This window comes from Merops nubicus, unplaced genomic scaffold, assembly GCF_000691845.1.
Source record: "Merops nubicus isolate BGI_N331 unplaced genomic scaffold, ASM69184v1 scaffold27963, whole genome shotgun sequence".
Taxonomy (NCBI): Eukaryota; Metazoa; Chordata; class Aves; order Coraciiformes; family Meropidae; genus Merops; species Merops nubicus.
This window is the reverse complement of record NW_008601409.1, coordinates 10,861-37,377: the sequence shown is the minus strand read 5'-3', so window position 1 is coordinate 37,377 and position 26,517 is coordinate 10,861. Positions and strand designations below refer to the sequence as shown.

The following is a 26,517-nucleotide window of genomic DNA, read 5'->3' as shown; positions in this document are numbered from 1 at the left end:
TTTCTAGGATTCACAGTATTTACCTCAGCAATCTCTATCCTTCTTGCAAGTTCATCAAGAGAAGAAAAGCTGTCATCTAGTGATAAAGCTTCCAGTGAGTTGCAAGATGCTCGTTCAGGTGAAATATCTGGAACTGTGTCAAAGTCCTCTTGGTTTGCTAAGTTTGCAAATGATTCCTCAGTGTCTATTATGTTACCCTTTAGAAATCTGAGAAATAGATCTTCTTGTTCTTCGTTATTTACTTTCTCCTCCTGTCCTGCTGTTCTCTGTACTTCCTTGCATACTTGTGAGTGGGCAGGACTCTCATTCTCAGATGCTTTATTATATCCAGAGCATACATCTGATGCAGTTCTGTCCTGTGAAGATTTTTCATCATCATCAGGCTGTTCCTGTTGCTGCTTTAAATCACTATTTCCAAGCTGCCCACTAGCAGTTTCTGAAGAGCCAGCACCAGGTTTTGATCTGAGCAGATTTCTATCAGCTTGTATATCTTTATCAGTAGGCATATAATCAGCATCTGTTAAACCCAAAGCATCTACCATTGGCTCCAGAGGGAGTTTCACTCCAGGCTCCCCAGTTGTGCTTTCTATTTTTCCTGCATCCTTAGAGAGCTGCCCTTCTCTCAGCTGCAAACTGTTATCTCTGCCGGCATCCCCAGATGATAAGCGGCCCAAAGAAGGCCTGCCCACTGTCCCCGTGGACTGGGTGTGTGGCTCCAATGTTGTTTCAGCACTGCAGTGCTGCTCCTCCATGTGGTCCTTTCCTGCAGCTACCCGAAGGCTCGCTGCCTCCGTCTGTCTCTCCGTTTTGTTTTCCCTGGGAGAACTACTGCTCAGCTGTTTATCTTCTGCCTTTGGTCCAGCGCCAGGACAAGTTTCAGTACCTAAGTGCAACAGGAAAAACGGTTCCAGTGTTTTTAAATGATTCAAAGCATCAGCCCAGGGAGGAAAGAGTATACTGTGATTTGATAACGTTGTAACCTAATGCTTTAAAATGTGCTCCCATAAAGGGCAGGTACTTTATGCTCCAGTCAGACTAAAAGTTTTGTTAGTAGTCTGAAGGGCTGACTCCTGACTGAGCAAAATATTTGCACACATTCTTGGAGGCAAAACACGTTTTCTCTAGTGCCCCTCTGAAAAGAGTTACTTCCATACTTCCAGCACATGATATATGTAAGTATCTTTCTGAACAGCCACGTTTCTTCTAAAAGCATATTTTATGTGAGTGCATCTCATGGAGGCCTGGAGTTCAGACAAATACTTGTTTTCTGTAATTAAGTGCATTTTCATGCTAGTGTATCTATCACACAGGGAGATCTCTGCATTTCCTTTAAAGAAGCTGAAGTCATACCAATTTAATGAATTTTCAATTGAATTATTTTAAGTGGGCAACTAATTCCTTTGTGCAACACTAAATTAAATATCCAATCACAATACTTTACATAATGGACTACATAAAGACGTTTTTTGGATACATAAGTTAGCTTACATATTAAAAAATGGAATTGGATGCAGCTTATTTCTGCAGTCACATTTACAATACAACTGAAAATTCATTTTTCATATCTAACTTTCAGAGAGAAACAAGGGGAATTCTACATTGCTTGTGAATTCACTTACTGTTGGTATGATTTGCTGGTGGAGGAGTGGATAGTTAGCCCATGTTGTTAATATAAGTATTAGACATTATGAGATGCTGAAAGCTGAATCTCCCCTTTTAGGCTTACCAGGTCAGAAAGGGTGTGTTTAGAATTAGAATACCAAAGCAACCCAGCTATGACAGAAATGGTCTTTTATTCCATACTTTAATCGATTAAACTAATTTAAGACTGTTATAGGAAGACCACTGTTACACAGTAATAGGAATAACCTCAAACAACAAATTCCTCTCCAGAAAACACACATTTGTATTTTTTTGTCAAAAGCAGAAAGTTCTTATGAATAGATTAACAAGAGATCAAACAATGCCCATATTTACTGTATCTGAGCAATGTCAACATATTAAAGGAGTCACATTTATTAGTCTTTAAAATAAATGTTTGCATTAATTCATTGTATTGAACGATTTTATTAAATTCTAAACTATCCCCATTTTAAAGGATAATGAAATATAGGGTAGCATAGAAAAGACAGGCTTGGAAATTGAAAAAGAGAATATCCAACCATCTCAAAATGCAGAAAAAACCAATCAGAACAACATTAATAAATGGAAAGGGTACAGTGAACCTAACTTCTGTAAAACCCTGAAAGAAGAAATGTGTATGAGACAGGGACTTTTTGAAAATTAGACACAGATGAGTAGATAGCTCAAGGGATTTGTAACAGGATACTGAGCCCTTCACATATAGGTCACGAGTTCAAACACAGCCTGGATTATTGGTACAAGATTTTGTTACCATCTGTCAATTTTGCCTAGTGGATACATCCACATTAGAACAGGCATGTTTGTTAGCAGCCCCAACTGCAACAAAGATTAAATGGAATCGGACATTAAATCAAATTCTTTACCATAAAAGGTGGTCCTGGAGCTCAGGGCTCTGCTCCTAAGAAAGTAATAAATGATCCCAGCACTGATATCTAACTGCAGACGTACAGGAACTGAGATGTAATGATCATTGTTACATTCCACATCAAATTTTCAGCAGCTTTCAGTATTTGCCTTACACACCCGCTTTAGACAACCCATGTCCACTACAGACTCAAGGCAAGAAAAATACCTGAACACTAAATTAGAAAAGATGCTTTTTCCTACTAAGTTAAATGAAGACGTACCCACCAATGCAGCAGTAATTTTAATCTTTATTAATTATTATTTAGGAATTTTATGGCAATTTAAGAAACGTTTTCTTCCCAAACAGAGTTACTTTAAAATCGAAACCTGCTTTGTTCATCACATAAACCTGTAGCCACCACTTTTTTATCCTGTTAATCCAAGGCAGCCTAGCAAACAGAGCACTGACCTAGGGCATTCTACCAGTGGAGAATTCACACTTCTCCATCTTTGTCTTTAAATGGGAGGAGTTCCCATTAAAAAAAAAAAAAAAAAAAAATCTCATATGACCCAAGGAAAACAGGGTATAAGTAGTTTCTGCCCAACTTGGAAACAGGTCTACATGTACACACTGCAAACTTGCGCTAAGGTTTTTATTAAATTCATCATTTAATTAGAAGAGATTTTCTGAAACACATCAATTTTATTATCTTTAGGTAACACTAAGGCTATTAAGGCTTTCAGTCAGAAACTGAAGAAATTATTGGTATATAGTATGTACCAAATCGCATGTTTTAATATATGTGTGCCTTAAAGTGCACACAGCTTTAAGGGCCCAGTTCACTCTGTTGGTAGACTCAGAAAGGAAAACGTAACAGAACAGACCACTCATAGCTCTTGCTTAGAAAGGCAGAAAACTAATTTGGTGACTTTCCTAGGAATCTTGACTAGCTAACTTCTTATAAAGCTATTTCTTGCTCACTCTCTTTCCAGGAGAGAGGAATCATTAATTGTTAGGATCAGCTGCCTACAGATGCTTAAACTATGTTCCCAAATGCCTGGCATAAGTTAGTGAAGCAATTTTTGCTCTAGATTAGTAAGGAAGTGTGATTTTACTTCAAAGATGCTGCCATAGTACAACACAACGTCTACAATGTAATACATAGATTTCTACATATAAACTAATACTTCTTATTGATAATTGTAAGACAAATTCTTATTTTGGGCATATGAATTCCTATGAAGGACAGTCTTCACACTACTGGAAAATTTCCTTATCCTGGCATACTCTAAGTCAGACTTCTGCTACTAGCAGCCAAGTGAGTTAAGTAGTTTTCCCTGCAGATTGGCAGACACTTGCCTAAGAGAAGAAGCAAGGTTTACACATTTACTTCTTTAATTTTGTTATGTAGAGAAAAAAAACAAACAAACAAACAAACACGGAAAAAGCAGAAGATAAGCATTTTAAGTTTTCAGTGAGAAGGCCCATCCATTTAGTCTAATGCTGAACAGGTAAGGTTAAGTATTAGGAACCGTACAGTTATTGCAGCACAGGATTCTGCTGGGGTTCCAGCAAAACCAAGAACCAGCCCCAAATGGCCATACTGCTTCTAGCCCTGGGCTGGATCACTTGGCCACAGCTCAAGTATTTTTTTGCACAGCACTGAGCAGTGTATACAAATTCAGAGTTAAGGGTCATCTTTGTCCAGCCTCTGTGTTAGTTCTTACCAACATCTTCCCTGCCCACGCCCTTCTAGCTGCAACACTCTGCCCCGTGCTGCTGACACTGAGTCAGTGTGGGGCAGCAGTAGCTGCCTGAGCACACACCACCTTAACAGGCAAAGAGAAGTCATTGCTTCCCCAAGAATGTGCTGATTTTGTGAAAAGCATCTTTTGCAAATCTTAAGCATTTAAACTTGAGTTAAGCATAAAATACTCCTATCTTTGTATTGAAAAAGTATTTAGCATTGCTGGAAAATTCTCAGCAGAACCACTTTCTGCTGGATGACATAGCTTTATTAACTAACAGACATTTCACAGGAACCCAAAGATTTTGATAACATTTTGACAAGAGTTACCTTAAGAAAAAGGTGTGAAAAAAAATCAATTTACATCATTAATTACCTCCGCATGAATTTTATTATGTCTAGATGCTGTACTACAGTATTTTAACATTGATATAAAGTGCTCCTTAATTCAGAAGTTTCAAATGTTCGGAAATTCTGCTCTCCAGAAAGCTTTTCTTCTAACTCAGAATAAAAACAATGAAAAAATTTTAAGTGCCTCATTTTTTTCCATGGGAATTTCCAGCCATCTGAAAATAAAAAGCTCTAGGTTCTTTTGATCTGCCTTCTGAGCTATAGAACATGTTTGTTTTGTGTTTTCAATGTTTTGTGTTTAGTTAGGTTACAAGAATAAAGACAGAGAAAAGGCAGTATAGGGGTCATGGTAGAAGAGGATGAAGATAAGGAGATCCACACATGTAGAGAACTGTGACTCTTGTCTTACACACACTTGTAGGATAGCTTAGGTTGAAAGGGACCTTCTGAGGTCACTTAAATCAACCCTCTTTTGTTCAGAAATTCTGGCTGGTTTTAAGGAAGGGTACTCAGATTGGGTAAATTTTGGCAACTGGAATGTGGCAAAAGAAGAAATTTAACGCTCGAAGAGAGGAGAGGAGAGGAGAGGAAGAATAGCCTGATAGTATTTGGGTGCTCTTTCCCCCTCTGCCTTCATTTTAACAATTCATTAATTTGTAAAGGTTTCATAAGAACCAAATGATTCTAACAAATTACTCAAACAAAACAGCCAATGCCCCAATGCAGGAGGAGGAAAATGAAGCTGATGTAAAAGCGTGTACTGAAAAACATTAACTGAAGTTATGTTTCTATCTTCAAGACTGTTTTTTCAAGCTTCCTAATTTTCTGTGCTGTTACAGAAAATTGTCTCAAAATAAGTTTATTGGGTGTAATTTAAAATAGTTACCGATAGTGTTAACTGTGCTCAGTTGCCACAACTCAGAGTATCTGTCATCAGATTGTTTACCTTGTATTTTATACACACTAATTATGTATCTTACCTCTAGTTTTACACAATTTTGTAGCCTATGTAGGCTGCTGCAAATGCATGTGCATTTAAAAGATCTTTTTGATGGAGGCTACCATTACTTTAATTACAATTTTGAATATCAATGACTAATTCAAATTGCATAGTAAGTCCACTGTGCAGTTGTGAAAAAAGTAAAATTTGCACAAATGGGAATCCAACAAATGCTGTAGCTTCAAAAGAAATAGCTTCATAGCATTTCTAAGAAAATGTCATTACAGTACAATATTTAAAACAAACATATGAATGTTACCTACTCACACACATACCTGATTTAAAAGCAGCAGCTTCTCTTTCCTTGAAATTTTTTGATTCCATTACCTGAAGCAAATAACCGCTTTGCCATGTATTTTCTGCAGCTACTAGCTGTAAAATATGACAGTATTTCCTGTAATTTTTTGAGTTAAACAGGAACATTGTGACTTTTTAAGACATCCGAATTTCAAACAGTTTCCATACTAAACTGGAAAGATCATAGCTAATAATTTAAAAATGTATTTCTTAGCAAACCTTGACAAAGCAAAATTCAATCACACAGCTGCTTACCTTATTTTTGCATGCCTGTGGCCTGCAGAAATAAAGAGAAAAAGAATAAATTAAAAAAACTTAGTAGCAACATTCTTTATAACAAATGTCATTGAAATTTAATAAGCCTTTACTCTGCTCTAATATTAGCACAGAACTTTTCTTACATTGGAACAGCGTCAGCATGCTAGCATGCTTTCAGGCACAGCTCTGTACCATATGTGAGTATCATCAGAAGGACAGTTAGGCCAAACATTGCTCCACCTACTTGAGAAAGCAGTCCAAAGAAAATTTACTGCAACGTCAAGCAATCTAAGTTTCTGTAAAACTTTATGCTCAGAAGGAACTTTAACAACTTAAAAACTATGTAAGAACTCAATATCTACTAGTATTCAAAGTACTGATCACTGTAACAGAGATCGAGGAATGGAAAATAACCCACAAAACATATTTCTCTCTCCACAGACTGTTTACACTGGGATAGGTTCTCGGGGTGCTGTAAGCTACAGCAGCTCTCAGTGATTCCAGTGGGATCACAGCACCAGTAACAGACAGTGTGGACTTTGCAAACTGTGTGGAGATTCATGCACAGTGTCTTTTATCAAGCACCACCCATCTCGCAGCCTTTCATACAGCAATGAAGATAAAATGTTGAGCATTTTGTTTAAAGCTACTCAAAAAGAAAAAGGAGGAAAAGTACTGATGTTTGTACTCTCTAAACTTTTAAAAGTTGCACTCACTTTTAAATTTTACCATTTAAACTTCAAATAAGGGACACTCAAAACTATTTTTAAAGAACAAACATGGCTGGTGTGTAGCTGTAGACCAGGAGTATCAGAAAAAGTTACATTCCTTTGAATTACAAAAGCAAAATGTTCACATCTTCCAAGACCTGCATGTTATCCATTAGCAGCTTACAAAGAAATTGACATTAAAGCTTAGGAGAAAAACAATGTATAAAAGAAACTTATGGCAAACAAACAGAAGCCTTGATTTTTATCAAATTGCAAGGTAATTGATGTTGCATAGCTGAATTTTTTGTATTTTGAATTGAGGCTGCATGGTCGAATTAGAAGGAGAAAGTAGAGCTATTCTCAGTACAGTGACAATAGGGAGTGACAATTGAGGTGACAATAGGGAGGTGCTGCTAGCTGCAGCATATAAATCTCAATTCCAATATGCTTTGTAGGGGCTTCCTCCCACATGCATTCAGACTACAGACAATCCCTGCTGGGGGTCTGGTAGTGAGCCTAAGTGTTTTCAAACCTCTGTATGGTCACCCAGAAGAAAAAAAAATATGAATGCCAAATCATACTCTCCATGAATAACAGGAGCATTCTGGCTTTGCTATATCCAGACTGACCAAGCCAATGCAAACGTGTTTGAAAAAGGTCTCTCTCCCCATCTGATAAAGAGCATCTTCCCTGCCACAGGTTGGTCTTTTCCAGCCTTTGAATGTACGTGGTTTCCTTATTATCACTGGCTGATCATTTTTCAGTGGCAGCTGATACAACTTTTTTCTTCTGCCCCTTAAAATCTATGTCTAGTAGGTAGGACATTCATCCATGAAATAACAGATCTTCTCCTTTCTTGATGGGTACAATCTTGCATGTTTTATTACCTAGAAGAGTACCCTAGTCACTGTCCAAAACTGTATGTTATTGTGATGTACCGATTCAGCAGGCTGCTGAATCAGACAAAGTAGGTGTTAGTGAAGATTGGACAAATTTTAAGAATACTGCTGCACTAGGGAACTACAGAATCACTGCTTCATAATGTTTATGATAATGAAGAATGACTTAAAGCCTAAAATATGAAAAACTGAGGAATAAAATCCTAAAGGACTGATGTAGGTGGTGGAGTCTGAGACGCTGGGCAATTGCATTTAAAAACAATGATTAAAACAATAACTATTAGACACAAGTACCATCACCAGTTCTACAGGCTCTCTCTTCCAAAGTTCACACTATTACATTTTTACTTTGGCTGAAAATAGTAAAACTGAAACCTCACGTTCTGGCAAACTAAGAATTTGCTGAGAACAGGTCAGTTCTAGTCCCTGTACAAATGGATCGAAATGGAAACATTTTAGTTACGTATCAAAAGGAAACACCACTTGATAACCAAAGTCACTGAAGTCAATGAGATGCAACTTTTATTTTGACACTGCCTATTTTAAGACACCTATACTGGCAAGTAGACAACAGCTGTGCTCACATATTAGTACTGGCAAAGCAATAGTATTTTCTTAGACTTACTGTTGATGTGAAGAGCAAACTCTAGTAAGCTTTTCCAGCTCCTCACCACTCAGCTCTTTAGTGGAATTCCTCAGTGTTGTAACCGGACTAGGAACTGCTGTTTTCCATTTTCTTTCTAAATTAAATCAACATTATTTTTACTGAAAGGATTATCCAAGTAGTATTTGCTTAACATAAAACATAGGTGAATCTAATTAATGGAGAAATACTGACAACTCTTCCGTGCACCATCTGCAGTCTTGTTTCAGACTATGCAAAAAAACATTGTGTTTTTTCACAACACATTTTATTTTCATAACATCAGATTCACCAACCCTAAACCAAAAATAAGCTCAAAACAGCTATGGATCAAAGTCTCAATTAAATAGAATAAAGAATTACAAACTACTCCCCCTCCCTTTTTCACGAAATGTGTGAGAAGAAATCTCAAGCAGGAATACTTTTCCCCTAACAACCTGAAGTTCTGAGAAATGCTGATATAAATGCTGCTTTTGCTATGTAGCATTTTAAAGGTGGCAAAATGCATTACTTAGAAATACAAACTGAATTAAGTTTCTTCTACCATATTAGTTTAGCCTGTACTCACCCCACTGCTCCTGTATGGAAGAAAGATTTGCAAGCAGCTGCTCATGATACAGTCGTTCCAGCTGAATGAACTTCATTGCTTTCTCATCTGAATGGAAGGTTAAAGAAAAACGCACACGTATATGGACATGTTATGTTTTATTTAGATTTGACACCATATTTGAAAAGGCAATCCTTATGTACCTGAAACTTGACCTAATTACATCAAAATGAATAATGGCTAGCATCCAGATTTGAGCGAGAAAGACAACAACAGCAGACATGAGAAGAACAAGTAAGAAGGAAAAGAAGTTGAGAATAGTTCCAAAAATAAAAATTCTGTTCTCTTCAGCAATGACCTCTTCGTACATGCCTTAGGTCCAAGATAAGTTTTTCTAGAAAAGTAATGAGCAAAATTTTATTATGCTAACAAGTCTTATCAGAAAATGAAATCTCTGGAAAATTAAAAAACCCCAAACAATTATACAGATACTAGAATGTATCTCAAGAAATACAGTTATACAGCAACAACCCTAACTGGCTTCTGTCTACTGATCAGCTGGAGATAGTATTTAAAAAATTTCCCCAACTCAAATTTTAAAAAAAATTCCCTCCTGCGTTTCAACTGTTGCATACAGCTCTGTTGGACAGAGGAGTTCAAAAGTTCTTTAGTCTGCTTTCTGAAGATTCTTCTTACTTTTTTTTTGTATATGAAGAACTCTTTCCTCTCCTTTAGGGTCATCAATATATTCACAAAGGTATACTGACAGTTATATATTTTGTAATAGAATAATTCTAGTACCATCAAGCCCAAGGTAGTTGTTCTGTTTAAAGCCATGTTTTGCCAGCTAGTTGAAATTTAATTCTATAGGTCAATGGGGATATAAGTACAGTGAATGAGGTTCTTGGTAACAGAGAAAAAAAATATGTTCAATTTTTCATGCTAATTAGAATACTGGAGTAATTATTACGAAATTACAACCACTACTTGTTATTCTTGTAGCCTCATGCAACATATACATAGCATGGCTTATGACCAAGAATATTAACGGGAAGAATATTCCCTGCCTTCAAGAAGTCTGTTGTTAGAAACAGAATTACAGATCACAGAGATAGCCTAAGAGGATCACAGCAACAAACCCTGAATTATTCTTAATATGAAGTTGCACATTGGACAAATTAAAATGCTTGTCATGGATAATTAATACAGTGCAACATGATCAAGTAAGTTCTTTATTAACCTCAGGAAACTGATGGTTGCAAGTACAGAGGAGATATCCTTCATAAATATGTATTATATAGTGGTGTTGAATTCCACACATCAGGTGTACGTTGCATTAAAAATATTTCCTTTGATCAGCTTTAAATACAGTACCCTTCGATTACAGGAGTTTCTATGGAAAAGAAACTCTATCACACTCTTGAATGCATTTTAAATTTACTGTATTTCACGCTGTAGAGCCATAATTTACTACAGATTTTTTCCATGTCTTTGTGTTGTGTATTTTCAATTTTCTGATGGATCTTAGAACTAGGATGCCCAGGACAGAAGTATAGTGTTCTATGACAGTGATGGATATTTTATTTTATATATTTTATATATTGCTTCTATAATATTGCAACAGTTACTCCTCCTGCTTTGTACTACAGGCTACTATCATTTGGCTAGGTTTCAAGGATACCTTTCTGGGTTTGTTAAATACCACTACAACTGCTTATTTGCTGTATTTTGTTTGCAACAAATTACAGCATAAAGAAATAAACTGTATGCAAAAATTATGTAATTTATGATATATCTTAGTGAATCATCACAAATACCTTAAGGGCTTATCACTCTTGCCTCCTCTTTTTATAGCCTGATCATTTTCTCTTAAAAGTAAGCACAGGAAAAACCAGTTCAACTTTTCTAAAAAAGTATTTCACTTTAAGGTTTCACATGATTATTCTCTCCCACAATTACTTAAATATATCACAGTAACTAGCAGCAGTTCAACTATTATAACTGTTTGACCACACATACGTGTATTATCTAAGAGCAAATAAAAATAAACTAGATCATTGAATTAGCTGTTCCCAGAAGCCATTACCCAGATTTTCCTGCGACAGTTTCTCAGCTATCTTGATATGTTTTTGACTACCATTCGCCAAACAACTTGTTGCTATTGTTTGCAGGTTGCATATCTCCCTCAGCTTGGTGTGTTTAGTATTTTTATACTAATCTAGACACTGGCAGTACATATTCTAATCAACTGTTATGATAATTTTGTTCTTGCTCTAACAGTGCCCTGTTTGGTACAATAGAACACACAGCCTATCTAGATTGAACATGTTCCCAGTAACTAATACTTAGAACTTATCCTATAAAAACAGAAGTTCTTTGCAAATATTTTCTTACTTCCTTGTTTGTGCACAACTACTAATGATTGTATCACTACAGTTTTTGGAATTGGATTTATTACTTAACTCATATTCCAGCAGTCTAGTTATGAACAACTTGCTAACATATTGTATATCCACTTGTGGGTAAATTACGGCTGTTGACTTCTTTCTAACCCTGATCAACAACCTGTGAGTCAGTGGTAAAGCACTTTTCTTTGACATTTTATCACGCCAGATTATTTTAATGTTGTGTAACAATTTCTGTAAGCAAAAGGATACATTCCTCCTCTTGAAAATAGGTCTCGGCTATCTGCAATAGTGAAAAAAGAAAAATGAGGATTGCGTAATTTTCGTGAGAGTGGTAACGATATAATAGGGACTTTTAATCAGTTTTAAACATCTGTTTTGCAGGTTCATATTTACTTTGGGTAACATACAAGTGTTCACACTAAAATACATGTCTTCTTATTCTATGAAAGACATATAAAAAGAATATCAAACAACGAAGAAATATAAAGTCCTCTCGACATGAATGGATTTGCCAAAATCTAATAACCTGTTTTATCGTGTTACAACAAATTACTTCAGAATTTTTTTTAACACTCATATTAGAAAGTTTAAAACTGACCTAGAACAGAAGTACTGTGTTTACTGATATGAGTAGAAGAGTTTGAATTCTATTACTGAGCACTGTTTCCTTATGTTTGACCAAATTAAGATCATTGCTGAGCTGTCCTGAGCATTACAGTGCAATGTGATGTGATAGGATAAAACAGAGAAATGGAGGTTTCCTGACGGATGAGAAAAGACTAATAATTGGGTGAAAGATGAAAAATATCACCTATCACAGCATCAGAGAAATACCAATGGCCTTCCTGTTTATAACCTACTTGTAATAAATATTTACAATAATTACAGCAAATCTTTCAAATACATAGAATTTGAAACATTTACAATATGAATATTTGAAATTCATGAGATAAGCAAAAAGAAATCAAGTTCTTAATTTTTTCTGTATTACTCCTAGTCCACCCACAAAGCCAGACAAGACCATTGCAGCAGCTTTCTGCCACTTCCTTTTCTGCAACTGCTCTGCTGTTCTGAAGAGATTTATAGATCCTCTACCTCATATGCCAGTTCACTAAGCCTAAAACCTTGAAGCTCTTCAACAACAGAGCAAGTCATGGACTTAAGCCAGATGGCAGGTTTTGTTTTTTTTTCAGATTTTTTTTTCAGATGTGCGCAGTGGTTGTTACAACATTGAATAAATCTGTGTCTCTTCCTCCTTACGTTGACATTTCTATAACAGAACAACTAAAACTGGATTTGTAACAAGACAGCTCTGCCAGAGATGAGCACTGGAAAAAAAAAAAATCACAATTCTTCAAGACTTGTTCTCTTAGATTGATGTTGAGTTAATGCAGATATGTCAAACAAAAATACCAGGGAGTTGACACAAGAAATAAGCAAACTTTCCCTGCTGCATTTAGAGCTCAAAGTGCTGGGAAGGTTTCATAAAGAGAACAAAAACTATTCCAAAGCAGTTATTGAGGACGAGGAAAATTAAACATAACACAGACTACATATAAAATACTTGAACAACTAAGTCAATCTCCATTACTTGTAGCTTAAGAAAATGCATAAGATGACATTAAATATTGCTGTAACAGCTGCTCTCTTAGCCAATTACTAGGAAATGAACAAGGGATCTCTGTGCATAAGAATTCAAGATGTCTAGCTGCAACATCTTCCAGAACAACTGCACCCTGGCTGGGTAATTTTGTAATGCCTATCTTTAACATATCACTGCAAAAAGGAACCAAGGAGCTGTGTATAAACTAAGTACATGGGCATGCAAACGTAAGAGAAAATTATCGTCTCGTATACTGAGTTCTTGCCATATGAAAGCTACATATTTTAATTGCAGACAACTCAAACAGATTTACTAGCCTCTTCCTAGTGATGGTTTTGCTTTCAACCAGGTATTTCAAAGACAAAATTACAAGCATGGACATGGCAGAACTTCCAAAAGGAAAGTTAAGATGCCAATTAGAAAAGATACTTTTTCTGTTAATCTAGTAAAGGTATCAGTTTTTTATTTTTTTTTTTTTATTTCTTTTTTTTTTGACCCTAAATCTGGCATAAAGGACTACTGCTTAGACTAAAGGAGCAAAGACATCACTGTACTCCATGCAACCAGCTCAGAGAAAGCAATACCCAATCAGAATTTCACTTTGACTCTGAGTTGGTGATGGGGAGTATTATAGAAAACATTGAGCTGATAACCTGGAAAAAGTGTAATAACATATAGAAAAGCTAACATGGTAAATGAAACATTTTTCTTCCAGTTCCTTCCTGTAGACCAACAACAACTAATTTGTGCTTGCTAGAAAATGAGGCAGGCTCTCCTAGAAGCCTGATGGCTTTGTACGCAAAGGCAACAAAACAAAAAATATAAACCTCAGAAGTAAAAATATTTTGCTCCCCATAACTCTACAGTATCAGTGACCTTTACAAGCATTAACTAATCTTTGGGGACAGCAAAAGTTGACAGTCTTCTTATTTGCCATGCATGGTGTGGCAAGGGCCATGCTTGCAAAATGTGTCCAGTCACTCTGGGTACCCTGATATCTGGACATTCAGGTTATGGCACCTCATACCTGATACTCTGATGACTTCTGTGGGAGCACACAAACATTCAGTCTCAAAATCCTTGGGGCATACCAGTTTAGGCACTCATAATTTAACAAGTAGGCACTTTTGTAAAAGTCTAGACATGATTACTCAAAAAAGACAGCAGCTTGATAGAGGAGTCTAGATTACAAACTATATTCCTGACTCTCAGCCTTTTTACTAACCACTAGACCATTCTAAGCCCCATCCTTCAAAAGCCAATTGTGTTTGCTTTTCTTTTTTTTTTTTTTAATTTATTTTTTTACATTTTCTTTTCTGTCTACAGTAGTCTTCTAAAGATTTGTGGAGCTGCCAAAGCTCTGCATCTATGTTTTATAAGCAAACACCTAGTTTCTGTAAAAATGCTAAACAAATCACATGAATCCCACTCAAGACAGGAGCAAAATTAGACCCTATTTTAATTAAAAGCTAACCCTTAGAACAGCCCCTAAAAGTCCATAGCTTTTAAATATCTAATACAAGCTTTCCACTAACAATGTGGATTGTTAACACTCTAGAATTTTGACATAGAGAATAAAAAGAAAATGTGATAAAAGAGTATTTCCTAGACCTGCCAGGGAAAAAAGTTATTGGCAGGCTGTACTATCAATTTGAAAAATAGACTGAAGATGACAGGTTAATTTGCTGGAAAAGAAAAATAAAAAAATTAAATCTTTTATTTTTTCCCCAGATTAAAAAGTGTGTTATGATCCTTGTAAGTTCTGTTACCTTTCTTTCAAACTCTCCATTCAAAATGCTTGGTATTTCTTAGGAAAAAAGAGATGGTTTTTGATAACATGTTTGAATCTGGAAATGCAGATTCTGTTCTCAGTTCTGTTACAGTTCCTGCATGACTTTCAAAAGGTTATTACCCTTAGGGTTTGGCTTCCTCACCTAAAAAAGCAGCAGATTTCACCTCTATCATGTTCAATGACACACCTTAATGTTTGTAAAATGTTTTTAGGTTTTTGCTCTGTGTTATTTTCCAAAGCAAGCCTTTGTACTGAGTCACAAACGACCACCAAATCTGGCATGGCTAGAAGTCTGGTTAACTCTAATGCTACTAACGAAGGAGTGATATCAAGTATCTATCTTCACTCAGATTAAAACCAAAAATAATTTAATGTCAAATGTAAATTATCTATAAGATAACTAAAGAGAAACTTCTCTCTCAAATGCATTTGCTTATTTATATCACAGAGAATAAGAATGCAGGAGTATCATCACAGTTTGGAAATTTAAACTATTACAAACATCCATTTTTCCACAATAAAGATAATGCAACTAAGTCAAATCAGACACTGCATAGTATCCATGTGTATATGTATATATATATATAGCCCCTATCAGACACTACAGCCAAACAAAAAGTTTTTTAGTCCACTGTTAGTCTGACATAACTAAACTATAAATTAATACTGTGTCAAGTCCTATTAACATATTTATCTTGCATCAGTCTCCAGAAAGAAAAATATACTGGCCAGTTAGTAAAAAAAGATTGCTTTTCAAATCACCCAGTATTTCCTTTGGTCTTGCAGGTGTGGTAACTGTGCTATAAACAAGTACACACTGAGAAACCTTGAATCTTACCATTCATGCATGAAATTAATGTTCAAAAGTCTGCAACAGTAAAAATAATTCCAGATTTAAAATTTTATTTAGACATTAGCTGTCTTGTATTTATACCCGTGTCTCACAAAACATATTTAAGGTTTGTTGAAGAGGGATTTTCCTACATCTTCCTGCCAAACTAGAATTTTATCATTTGGGGTATTAGAAAATCCATCCTTAGGAGTTTCCTTTAATTGCAGAATGTATTGTCAAGGAAATTTATAATTTTACATGTATTAGAACACCTCAGAGGAGATATTTCCCTTGAGGACCTGCTATATATCAAAATACCCAGTCCAGATAAGAATACTGGCACATGTTAAATGAATGCATTTTTTTCCTAATGAATAAAAGTCTCAAAACCAAAATTATGTGCAACACCCCAGAATCATAGGAAGTACCTGATGGAGACACAGGGGTAGTATCTTTGAATCCATCTGTTCAACCTCTTCACGGAGCAAAGAGAAAAGGGACTGCAATGTTTCTTTTTGTTCTTTTTGGTGAAAGTTTTCATTTGCTTCAACAGCACCTTCAGCATGCATAGAATCTGTATCTGTAACAAGAGTATTGTCTTCCTTGATTGCTCTGGTTCCCACTGTAGGAACTCCTTTAAAAATAACAAATACTTAGGTTAGGATTCAAAAAATACATCAAGTTGTTTATTTTAGGAAATTTCAATATGAAAACTATGAATAAAAATCTAGTATTTTAGATAAGATACATCCCTGCAAGTAAATAAAATACTAGTCTGGCCAATATTAGTTGTGATGGGTCTGTCTCAGTTTCAGCTTACCTACCTGAGAGAAAACAGTAACATAGCAACCTGATCTAGTTAAAGATGTCCCTGCTCACTGCAGGAGGGTTGGAATAAATGACCTTTAAAGGTCCTTTCCAACCCAAACCATTCTGTAATTCTAGGTTACAACAGGTATTTTTAACCACTTCTAGCTGGGACCTGAGTTTAACTTGGGGCACCTCCTTCCCCCTCCCTGCTCCCTGAATTATTAATAAGAGACCAGGATAACCTAAAATAAAAAGTGTTGTGACTGGGGTTACAGTCTCAGCTAAAACATATCAATACTTAGATCCGTGTGGGGAAACTTCTGCATTCAGACTGAACTGTAATACAGCAGGGACAGAAAGTAGAGTTATTTGCCCCACAGTTTTGCCCAGAAAAGGAAAAAAAAAAAAGGTAGGAGAGTGTGAATGAGGTTCTCTGTGTCTTACTCCTGCCAAAGACCTTGTACAGGGAGATGTCCTGGGAATGGATGAGTGGAGGGACAGAAGCACGGGAGGGAGGACAATTTGACCTGTTCTTCAGATGATAACACAGTGGTTCCTCACAGTGATAACAGGATCTTAAAAGATAGAAAGAAGCAGATAATGACAGTAGGGGATTCTGTTGTGGGGGACAGAAATCCAGAGTAACTGTACTGCTGAAAAGGAAGAACCCTCTAGATAGCTGGATAGTTCATTTGAGAGTCCAGGGAATGAGACAGTAGTGGCCATCTATGTTGATAACAATGACACATGGCTGCATAAACTGAATTTAGCTTCCAGAACTTCTTGCTAGGCAGAAAAGTAGGTTCTCCATGGTACATTCCCTGGCAGTCCTCTGTTGCCTGTCTCCAATTTTATAGAAGTCAAAAACATCAGACATGCAGGTGGAAGACTGGCAACATGTACAAAGGATCACGTCAAGCATAATAGTAAAAAAAAAAATACCACAGGAAAAGCTTTCTGAGTGCAAATCCCACATTTTATTGTTAGAAAATAAATATTTGTAGTATACTGTTGATCATGAGTATGACAGCTATCAAATGAGATTAGTGAAGAAATGTAGAGCAGGCAGTAGTGATGGGAGAAATCAACTACCTATATACAGACAGGACCAGTTTCTCACAAAGATCAGAGAATAGAAGAAATAAAGGATGGCTTCCTATAACACACACAGTCTTAGGAGTAATCGGAAAACTACAGCTTATTCTACCAATTACTAAACAACTTTCTTTTCATAACAGCATTGAATTTCATACATTTACATGGGACTGAACTTTCAACAAAAATAATCCCATAATTTTTGAAAAACCAGTTTCTAGAATTTGGTCTCTGAAACATGCACAATAAATTTTCATAAACTTAGGTTATGAAGAGAATGTTATTCTTCCCCAGCTACACTCATTTTCTGAAAATCATGTTATCATTTAAAAGTAGGACAGGTGGTGGCACTGTTTCAAGGAACCATCACACTGTTTCTACAGCTTGGGCACTCAGCATATTTCAGACACCCTTATGTTTATAGTAACTGAAACACTATAGTGATGATTCAGGTTTAAAATTTGGGGCTTAAGAAAGTCATTAGCTTGTCCACTGAAGGCCCCACCGCTGTATTTTTGGTTATTTTAAACTCCTCATTATGTAAATTACCCAGGTCAGAAGTACTAATAATCCCTGTGGGTGGCTATTTTCACAGGGCTTACCGCCAGACAAAATACGGGTGGAACTTAACATTGCTTTTTCAATATTAATGCATGTCTCTGCTTTTCCAGTTTTTATTTGGACTTCTGTGGGCCAAAACCAACAAGAGGCATAACTAGATGCAAGATACAAAATAGGAAGTACTTCTAGAAATGGAGTTAGAGCTGGCTTCATATAGCTTTCTGTTGAGCACTTGATCATGAAACCAGAAAAGAGGGTCCACATCTTCTAGCAAACCCTTCCTCTCACAAAAAAAAACAAACCAAACCAAACCAAACCACAAAACCTTACTTCAAACTTCATTTTATTAAGCAGTTAATAATCACCTGTTATATCAAAAAATGAATGTTGACTGAACATCCTCAATAGCAACTATAATGAAAAGCTTTCATGTTATTGTGGTACTGTTCCTAACACACAGTTTATAAACTACACATTATTGCTACATATAGTTGAGCTGTCATTCACTTGGAATCAGACTCTGCCCTCAAATCACTCCCCTGATTCTGAAGCAAGGCCTTACAGCCATCCAGGTTAATTCTTCCTTGTTCTGTTTTAAACACAACACCGCATGTGTGCTTTAGAAGCACTATAAGCAAGAAGATTTCTTCAGGCAGTAACACTTAGTAATACTATTTCATTGTAAAGGTGTTAGGGGCTAAGGACACTATTTTTCTTTCCTCCACATTCTTGAAAACAGCACACAACACTGCACTGGTCCTGGAATAAGTTCATCTTGCTCTCCAAAGCAGGCTTTTTTCTTTTTATTTTCCACTAAAGACTAGTATCTTACATATATTTCTGACATTTAAAGAAGCAAGGATTAATTTTTTCACTTTGCAAAACATCAATATTTACTCCATACATTGATATTTTGTTCCATACTAGTATGTAACCAAAGTCTTTCTGAAAATAAACGTGGAAACTGACAGAAGATATCAACTCTCCAGTGGCCAGGTCTTTTGTTGACCACTTGTCCCTGTAAGGATATTATCATTAATGCCCAACACACAAAGCAGATTCCTCCCTCTGGTCTTAAATCATATGGAAGGGATCCAAGGTGGCCAGCCAAAGGATGAACAAAAAGGTTTATAAATTCACTCAGAATGCTGGATGCAGTGGAGGCAGCAGCAAGTTGACCAGGGACCCAGGTGACCAGTCCAACAAATGATGCCATCGCTCCTTCTCCTGCTCCTGGCTGTGCTGATGTGCTGCCACCGCTGGGGGCTCTGCCTGCAGGAGGCAGCTGGGGGAGGGGGGGCTTCCACTAACTGGAAATCCTACATAGTATGTTCACTGCATAAGCAATCTCTCCCAACCCGCTGTGCGCAGAGCCAGTTTTTATGCTGTTAACTTGGAGGAGGGACACCTGATGTTAATGCCAAAGGTGGGGGAACCTGGTGGAGACCTCCTAATTGGCTCCCACCCAAGGCTGGCCAGGCCCTGGTTGAAAATCAACCAGGAAGGTCTTTCCTGCCTGGTTGTGGACATCATCCACATGTCAACTTTGATTCAGGGCTGGGAGTTTAAACCCCAGCACTTCACCAGGGCACTTGGTAGGAATGTGACAGACAACTGGGTTCAAGTTTTTGCTCTGCCAGACTCACAGAGATTTGTACTGTCATCTTCCATGCTCAGCTGGGTGTGCCAATGTTTCCTAAGACATGGTGTTGTGGTTTGAGGTTTAGGGGTGGGACAATCCAAACCTTAAACCACAACACATGGAGAGAAGCAAAGCTTCTCAAAATTTCCCTAAGAGTTCAGAGAAGCAGCTCCAGGTTTGCAAAAGATCCAGTTTTGACAGATCTTGTGGATTAAGATGACAAATGCATTTTTCAGTATTTCTCACCTTTTGTTCTGTTAGTAGTGCACCTATATGAAATTAAGATGCTTTTGCCACCTGCGTGACAATGAGTCAGAGGTGGAAGTATAAGGCATTTGCTGTCAAAATAAAGTTTTGGACATTGTCTTCTGGTTTTTAACTGAATTTTAATTTTCACATTTGGTAGCATTAACTTAAGTCACCAGTAACAGAAGTTGTTAGTACAGAAAACATATGGTAATCTCTTTTTTTAAACATTCTTTGGTGTTCAGTACCAGAAAGCTGGTTCAGACTGATTCATTCAGGAACTATAAAAAAACCCCTCCAAACCAGAAACCAAACAAAAAAGCCCCAGAAAGTATTTTTAAAAATGTTTCATTTTTATGGGAAGAGATTTTAAGAGGAGCATTGGCAGTAAATATATAATGCTGCTCAAACTCAAAATCTTGTTTAGCGTGGCACAAAACCATAAATAAAATAACACTGCTTGAGTTTCCATATAGTTAGACTAGTTTATATTCCTACTTCTTATTTGTTGCAAAACCAAGTTCAGCCCAACCACTCCATTTTCTTCCCCCACATTCAAGATGCCTTAAGAAGTAAGGTGAATAATTTACAGGAAGAGAATTTAACTTGTTGCAGAATTTAACTTGAGGAAACTTATGATTAAGTGCAAATTACCATGCTATACTACTTCAAGGAATTACACATTGAGATTTTACAAGATGAAGTTGCTAGTTATGGCAGTTATCATTTGTAAAATGATTAAATTCTTTTCAGAGAATAGAGATAATTTGATGTCCACACTTACAAAAATACACTGAAGCAGATGACACTTCATGAATCACTCTCTTTACTGCACTAACGCTAGTACGATTCATTACGAGGAAGCCAAGTATGAATAATCACCAAAGTTTAGATTTGTCAATTTAAATTTACATCACTTTGATCACCACTTTCTTCCTCAAGCAGATATAATCACAGCCTATTCAAAACTATTATTAATATACAAAAAGAATGTGAGAGAAATTTGGTATCTGGAAGCTACAGACTTGTCAGTTCACTCTAATATGCCTACTGCAGCATCAGGACAGCTAAAAGGAGGTGGGTGCTTCTTCAAACAATGCCGAGGTGAAATCTTAGAACTACTTACTCCAGGACACTGAAAGGGACTCAAAAGCTAAGTGCAAGTCAGGTGGCAAATTCACTGTAAACTACTGCAGTTTATCAATTCCCACTTGGGGAAGTCCTGAATGGATAATGGCAGATGGCAAGGAAAACACACAAACCCTTCGCCTTGCCCTTATACTCTTACCTACCCATCCTCTGTTGGCCACTGTCAGGGGGAGAATACTGAACTAGGTGAATCTTCAACTGGATACAGTCGTTCTTCATCTTGCATTCCAGTCTACTGAGCTAGGATAATTCTAACTCCAACACTGTTTATGCTCTATAAGCAAGCAAGTAATCAGAGAGCTTCAAACACACTGCCAAGTGTGAGCACTGGCTCTTTGTTTTAAAGTAAAAACATATGTCCAGAGTGTAAGGTGGGCTTCTCTAATGATCACCAATCTTCTGCCGAGCAAGTCATGAATAAATAAAAACAAGTAAAATGTAATTTTCCATATTTCAGGTTCATTGCTTTAGTCACTAGTAAGAGAAGGAATATGAACGTCATGTTTTTTAAGTCAAATGTAATCTTTTCCAGAAGGACAACATTTAACAGCAACCCTAGGAGGTTTACTTATAAGGAAAGGAAAGAAGATTCATAATTCTCTTCTTTAACTATGAGTCAAAGTAACTATTCCATGATTTCTCAACAGTTAAAAATAAAAATTAAAAAAATATCATCATAACACATGCCATGCGAGTATTTAGTTTGTGATTCCAGCTTGCTTGTGCAGTGCTCTGCTGTCACCCGCTTTGGGATCTTCCACTCCGGTTTGATTATTCTCTCCTTTATCTCTGAGTTGGTATAAAGAAAAGAAAGCTGGTTTGGTTCTTTAATGAAGACAGATACTCAGGAATTTTTTAAAAAAGTTGGTGTTAAAAGTTAAATGGAAGATTCTCACTAAAATGAAGACATTTGCAACATCAAGAAATTGTGATAGTCACTGCATTGCATGACAGGAGAAACATCATGTGAGAATACCTAAAAAGCTAAATGTAAGTTAGCCAGTAATTGATGAGAGATATAATGTAATTTTGTATTCTAAACTTCCTTCTTTAGCAGTCATGGTTCTTTATTAATAATGTAGTAAGAGTTTGTTCACAGGAATGCAACAAAACTCTTAAAAGCTTTGTAGGCAGGATATTGTCTGTCATGGTATTTTATGTCTCTATATTTTTCCATGGAATTTTCTATATTTCAGATTTCTGCTTTTTGCCTTAAAACTGCCATCCACGGTGCACAGATCATTTTGTGGGACTTCTGCATGATTTGATTGCATTTAACAACAAGAATACAAACTAACAGAGAAAGGATATAAACTAACTGTAGGTTCCAGATGTTTGAGTGAACTTTTCCTTTTCTTCCTCTCATTGTGCTTCAGATACCTCTGCCCACACATCTGTATCACATTTCATCAATTTGTATTTCGTTATTCCTGTCATACAGATGGTTGGTTCTTAATTTCTGCCAATCTCGTTTTAATCAAGTATTTTCTCCTATTTTTAAATATTAAATCTACAGCTAAAATATATACTTAATGGCTTTCTGCATTATATAATGAGAACTCACTCTCCCTATAATGGCAGATTTCAGAATCCTCTGATCTATACTAGAAAATATTTTTTTTCCTCATCTAGATTTTGCCTGTATGTACAAGATACGGAACGCAAGGCTTCCTTCCTCTCCCCTCTGTACCTATTTTATAATCCTCTAAAGGTCATCATCACTTACCAAGCTTGCCATTTATCAGGAAAAACATTTTTAAAAAATTTTTATTGTATTTTAAAATTATCTATTTTAAGTGGACAAATTCCCCATTTTTTTCAGTCTTTAGATAAATAAAAAAAAGAGGCAGTATGGGGAAAAAAAGGCAAAATAGGCAAGATTCAGTTGTTCCAAGTAATTTTCACAGTACCTATGCAATGAAACAAACTGATTTTCATTAATGCATTTGCAGCACTGTGACACATAAGCTTTACGGTTTGTGGCAAAAAACTAATATAGTACCACACTGTATTGATGCAGACAAATCCTACTCATTCAAAAAGGGAAGATGCATCTAAAACAAGAATATCTAATAAACGTTTACATTTTTCTTATCTAATACACATATAAAAGACCTACAGGAGAAGTAACATCAAAAAATTGGTAGAAACACATTTTTAAACAGTTCATTAACCAAAATGCAACTCCTAGGACTATCTATTAAGATTTGAAAAATGTAAGTAAATTTTGACAACAGCAGGTCAAGGTCAAGCTATCTGGCACTCACACCAAGGTCTCGAATCTTGACACCAGATCAAAACACCAAGATCTCGCACTCCAGCATGATGTTCAAATGAACAAAACTCTACTGCCTGAACTCCTGGCTATTCTGATTTTGAAGTCAACTCAATTTCCACACTGAAACTCTGCACCTCCCTCTACCTGTACTTCCTTGGTATGTTCCATTTGCTACATAGCCAGCATTTAAATACAGAAGGTGAAAACATCTAGAATTGAATCTGACTTAGGACTCTTAACAGTTCTGAAAAAAAAAAACAAAACAAACAAAACCAAACCAAACAAACTAGTGAAATGGTAAAAATAATTACTATGACAACTAAAATATACATTTCTTATTAATTCACAGACTAGAACTACAGAGTTATTATTTTAAGTAAACACAAAAAACCCCAGTTTTTAATGAAGTACCTTTAGTTTTTTTACTGGAGCTTCTTTTGCTTCTTGGACTTCTTTTTCCACCCGTCTGTTTTTCTGTAGTAGGCTTCTCCTCCAGCTGGGAGCCCATATGGACACTTACAGGTCTCCTCTCAGTCTCACTTTCCTTACAGCTCGGGGTACAGTCTCCACTGTCCATGTTCTCATTATTATTGATGCTGTCCTGCTCACCTTTATCCTGTCGTCCCATAGCAAGGCTGCTACTGGTCAGAACCTCATTCCCATCATTGTCAAGCTGATTTTCATTTTCATCAGCTGAAGAAACCAAGAGAGATGCCAAACTTTCCATCAGGAATATTGTCCTTTGAGTCTATTTGTAGATCATTTGGTGGAAATTCTCTGTCATCCATTAGAACGTGACTTGCTGAAATACTTAATCTCCCCTCAAATATATTTAGACCTAAAATATAAAATATAAAAAGAAGCATTTAAAATTTGTATATTATGATGGATAAATGACCTTGTACTTAATGCTAGCCAATAGAGAATCCCATTAGCCAAGTGTGGGGCAACTCTTTCAAAGAGTAATCCATTGCCCCATTGTAAGTCTTAAAGCAAAGCATATCTACGTAAAAAAAAAATTATAAACTTTTTATCCAATTATAATTGGTTCTAGTTTCCTGACCAACAGCCACAGCTGATCATTACAGCAGTGCTCACAGTGCTACACAGCTTAGGTAACGAGAAAAACAAGAAGATCAACAGCAACCACCTCTACCACCCCCCTTTAAATCCATGGATAAAACAAAAGCATTCTTGTCACATAAGATCACAGTTTGCCTGAAATGAAAATAAATCAGTGAAGAATAAAAGCAGAAGAACTTTCAATTCTGTCAGTGATGGTAGCACATCAAACACGGAGATAGATGCAAGTAGAACCTGTTTATTGACTCAGATTGCCACTTTACCTTCAAGAAAATATTCAACATGTCTTCAGTATACACAAAAGCAGATGGTTTGTTAACAAAAAATAATCTAATCCCCCACCTACTCTCAGCAGGGGTCAATGTTCCCTTTTTTTGTGAACATGCAACTCTAATCAATGCTGCAGTTAGATACATATTCACAGGGAAAAAAAAGGGTAACTCTTAGCAGCAGAGTTACATGGTACTTACACAGGCCTGTACTTACACAAGCGTCCGACAGCAGCTTCCCATCCTTTCCTTTAAGTGAAAAGGCATTTTAGGAAACCTGTTCTCAGCAGGCTTTCTTCAGTCCTGGTATGTATTACTGAAATATGCACTTGCTAAATATGTAAGATAATGTTTCATTTTACTAATGAGAACAATTCAAATTGAAGAAAAAAATGGGAAAAAGCGCCTTAGAGAATAAGCAGGCTTTCCTTCGTATACAGAAACATATTTCTGTTAGAGATTACTACAGAGATTTTCCCAAATCAATCCTCCACAAACTTTGTAGCTGCTAAAGGGATTGGAAAAAAGAAAACGTTCCTCCTATCTTAGAGAGGGACAAGGAGTATTCAGGCAGCTACAGGCTACTCAGCTTCACCTGTCCCTGAAAGATGATATAGCAAATAATCCTAGAAACCACTTTCAAACAAATGAAGGACAAAGAGATCATCAAGCATAGTCAGCATGGATTTTTGATGGGTAAATAGTGCTTAACCAGCTTGATAAGCTTCTACAAGGGGGTGGTTGGCTCAGCAGAGGAGGGGGAGAACAACGGATGCTGTTTACCTTGACGCCGGTACAGCTTTTGACTCTGTCTCCAATAAGATCCTCACAGACAAGCACAAAAAGTACAGGCTAGATAAATAGTGAAGGGTTCCAGAGAAGCATGGAGAGAGTGACAATCCACCAGCAGCTGGGCAACGTAAGTGTGAAAGTCGTCACTAGCCAGGACAACTCCGTCTCCACTTCCATACTGAAGAACTTGTTAACCGTTTCCAACCATACAAGTACAATAAAAATGCTGCCTATCCCATAACCTAAGGAAACCATGCTTTACTGGGAAGGAGGTCAAACACTGGAACAGGCTTCCTACAGAGGTGGTGGATGCCCAAAGCCTGCCAGTGAATGCACTTAATAGCATGCTTTAACTTTTGGTCAGCCCTGAAATAATCAGACAGTTGGACTAGATATTTGTCGTAGGTCCCTTCCAATTGAAATATTCTATTCTAGAAGAAAAATAAATTGCACACTAGAGACACAAGTGGTGTTTTCCTTTGTCCCCCAGACAAGAGAATTGGATTTCTTTGACTATCAGAAAGACAAAGAAAGGAACTCTAGAGGAGATATGTATCTGGAGAATGCATCTATTCATTACAAGGATGATCCTTAATCATGCCCTTTTCTCTCAAAGGGAGTTCAACATGAAATGAAAGGTTAAAAGGAGGACATAACTTTAATCAGACCAGCAAGAATCAGAACCAGAAGATATTCTTTACAGACACCCACAATATCGTTACATTGATTTATTGATAACTGTTCTAAAGCATTTAAAAATATCCCAAACCCCATGTTAAACTTCAAAGTTTCACTTCCTACTCTTCCTAGTATAATCACTGCTGCCCTCCCTAGCTCATAAATTAAATGATACATCAAACAAAAGAGGTTGAACTAAATCGCCCAGAGCCAAAGAGGGATTAAACAGCCCTAATTAAAATGCAGGATGTCCTACCACCACTCTCTTGCTTCTGTCATTAGACAACAGTTTATCCTTCCAATAGTTATCACAGAGAAACAGAATATGTAAATGCA

At 36.6% G+C, this 26,517-nt stretch overlaps 1 protein-coding gene across 1 annotated transcript in view; it reads right to left on the bottom strand.

Moving 5' to 3' along the window:
• Nucleotides 1-24,147, bottom strand: part of CNST (consortin, connexin sorting protein) — a 33,689-nt gene extending 9,542 nt beyond the window's left edge. The window contains 9 exon segments of the mRNA XM_008937995.1: nucleotides 24-883; nucleotides 5,865-5,961; nucleotides 6,142-6,163; nucleotides 8,379-8,493; nucleotides 8,965-9,051; nucleotides 11,601-11,631; nucleotides 16,007-16,212; nucleotides 23,771-24,087; nucleotides 24,089-24,147. Coding sequence (XP_008936243.1) covers nucleotides 24-883; nucleotides 5,865-5,961; nucleotides 6,142-6,163; nucleotides 8,379-8,493; nucleotides 8,965-9,051; nucleotides 11,601-11,631; nucleotides 16,007-16,212; nucleotides 23,771-24,087; nucleotides 24,089-24,147 — 1,794 coding nt within the window.
• Between the last annotated feature and the right edge of the window lie 2,370 nt (nucleotides 24,148-26,517).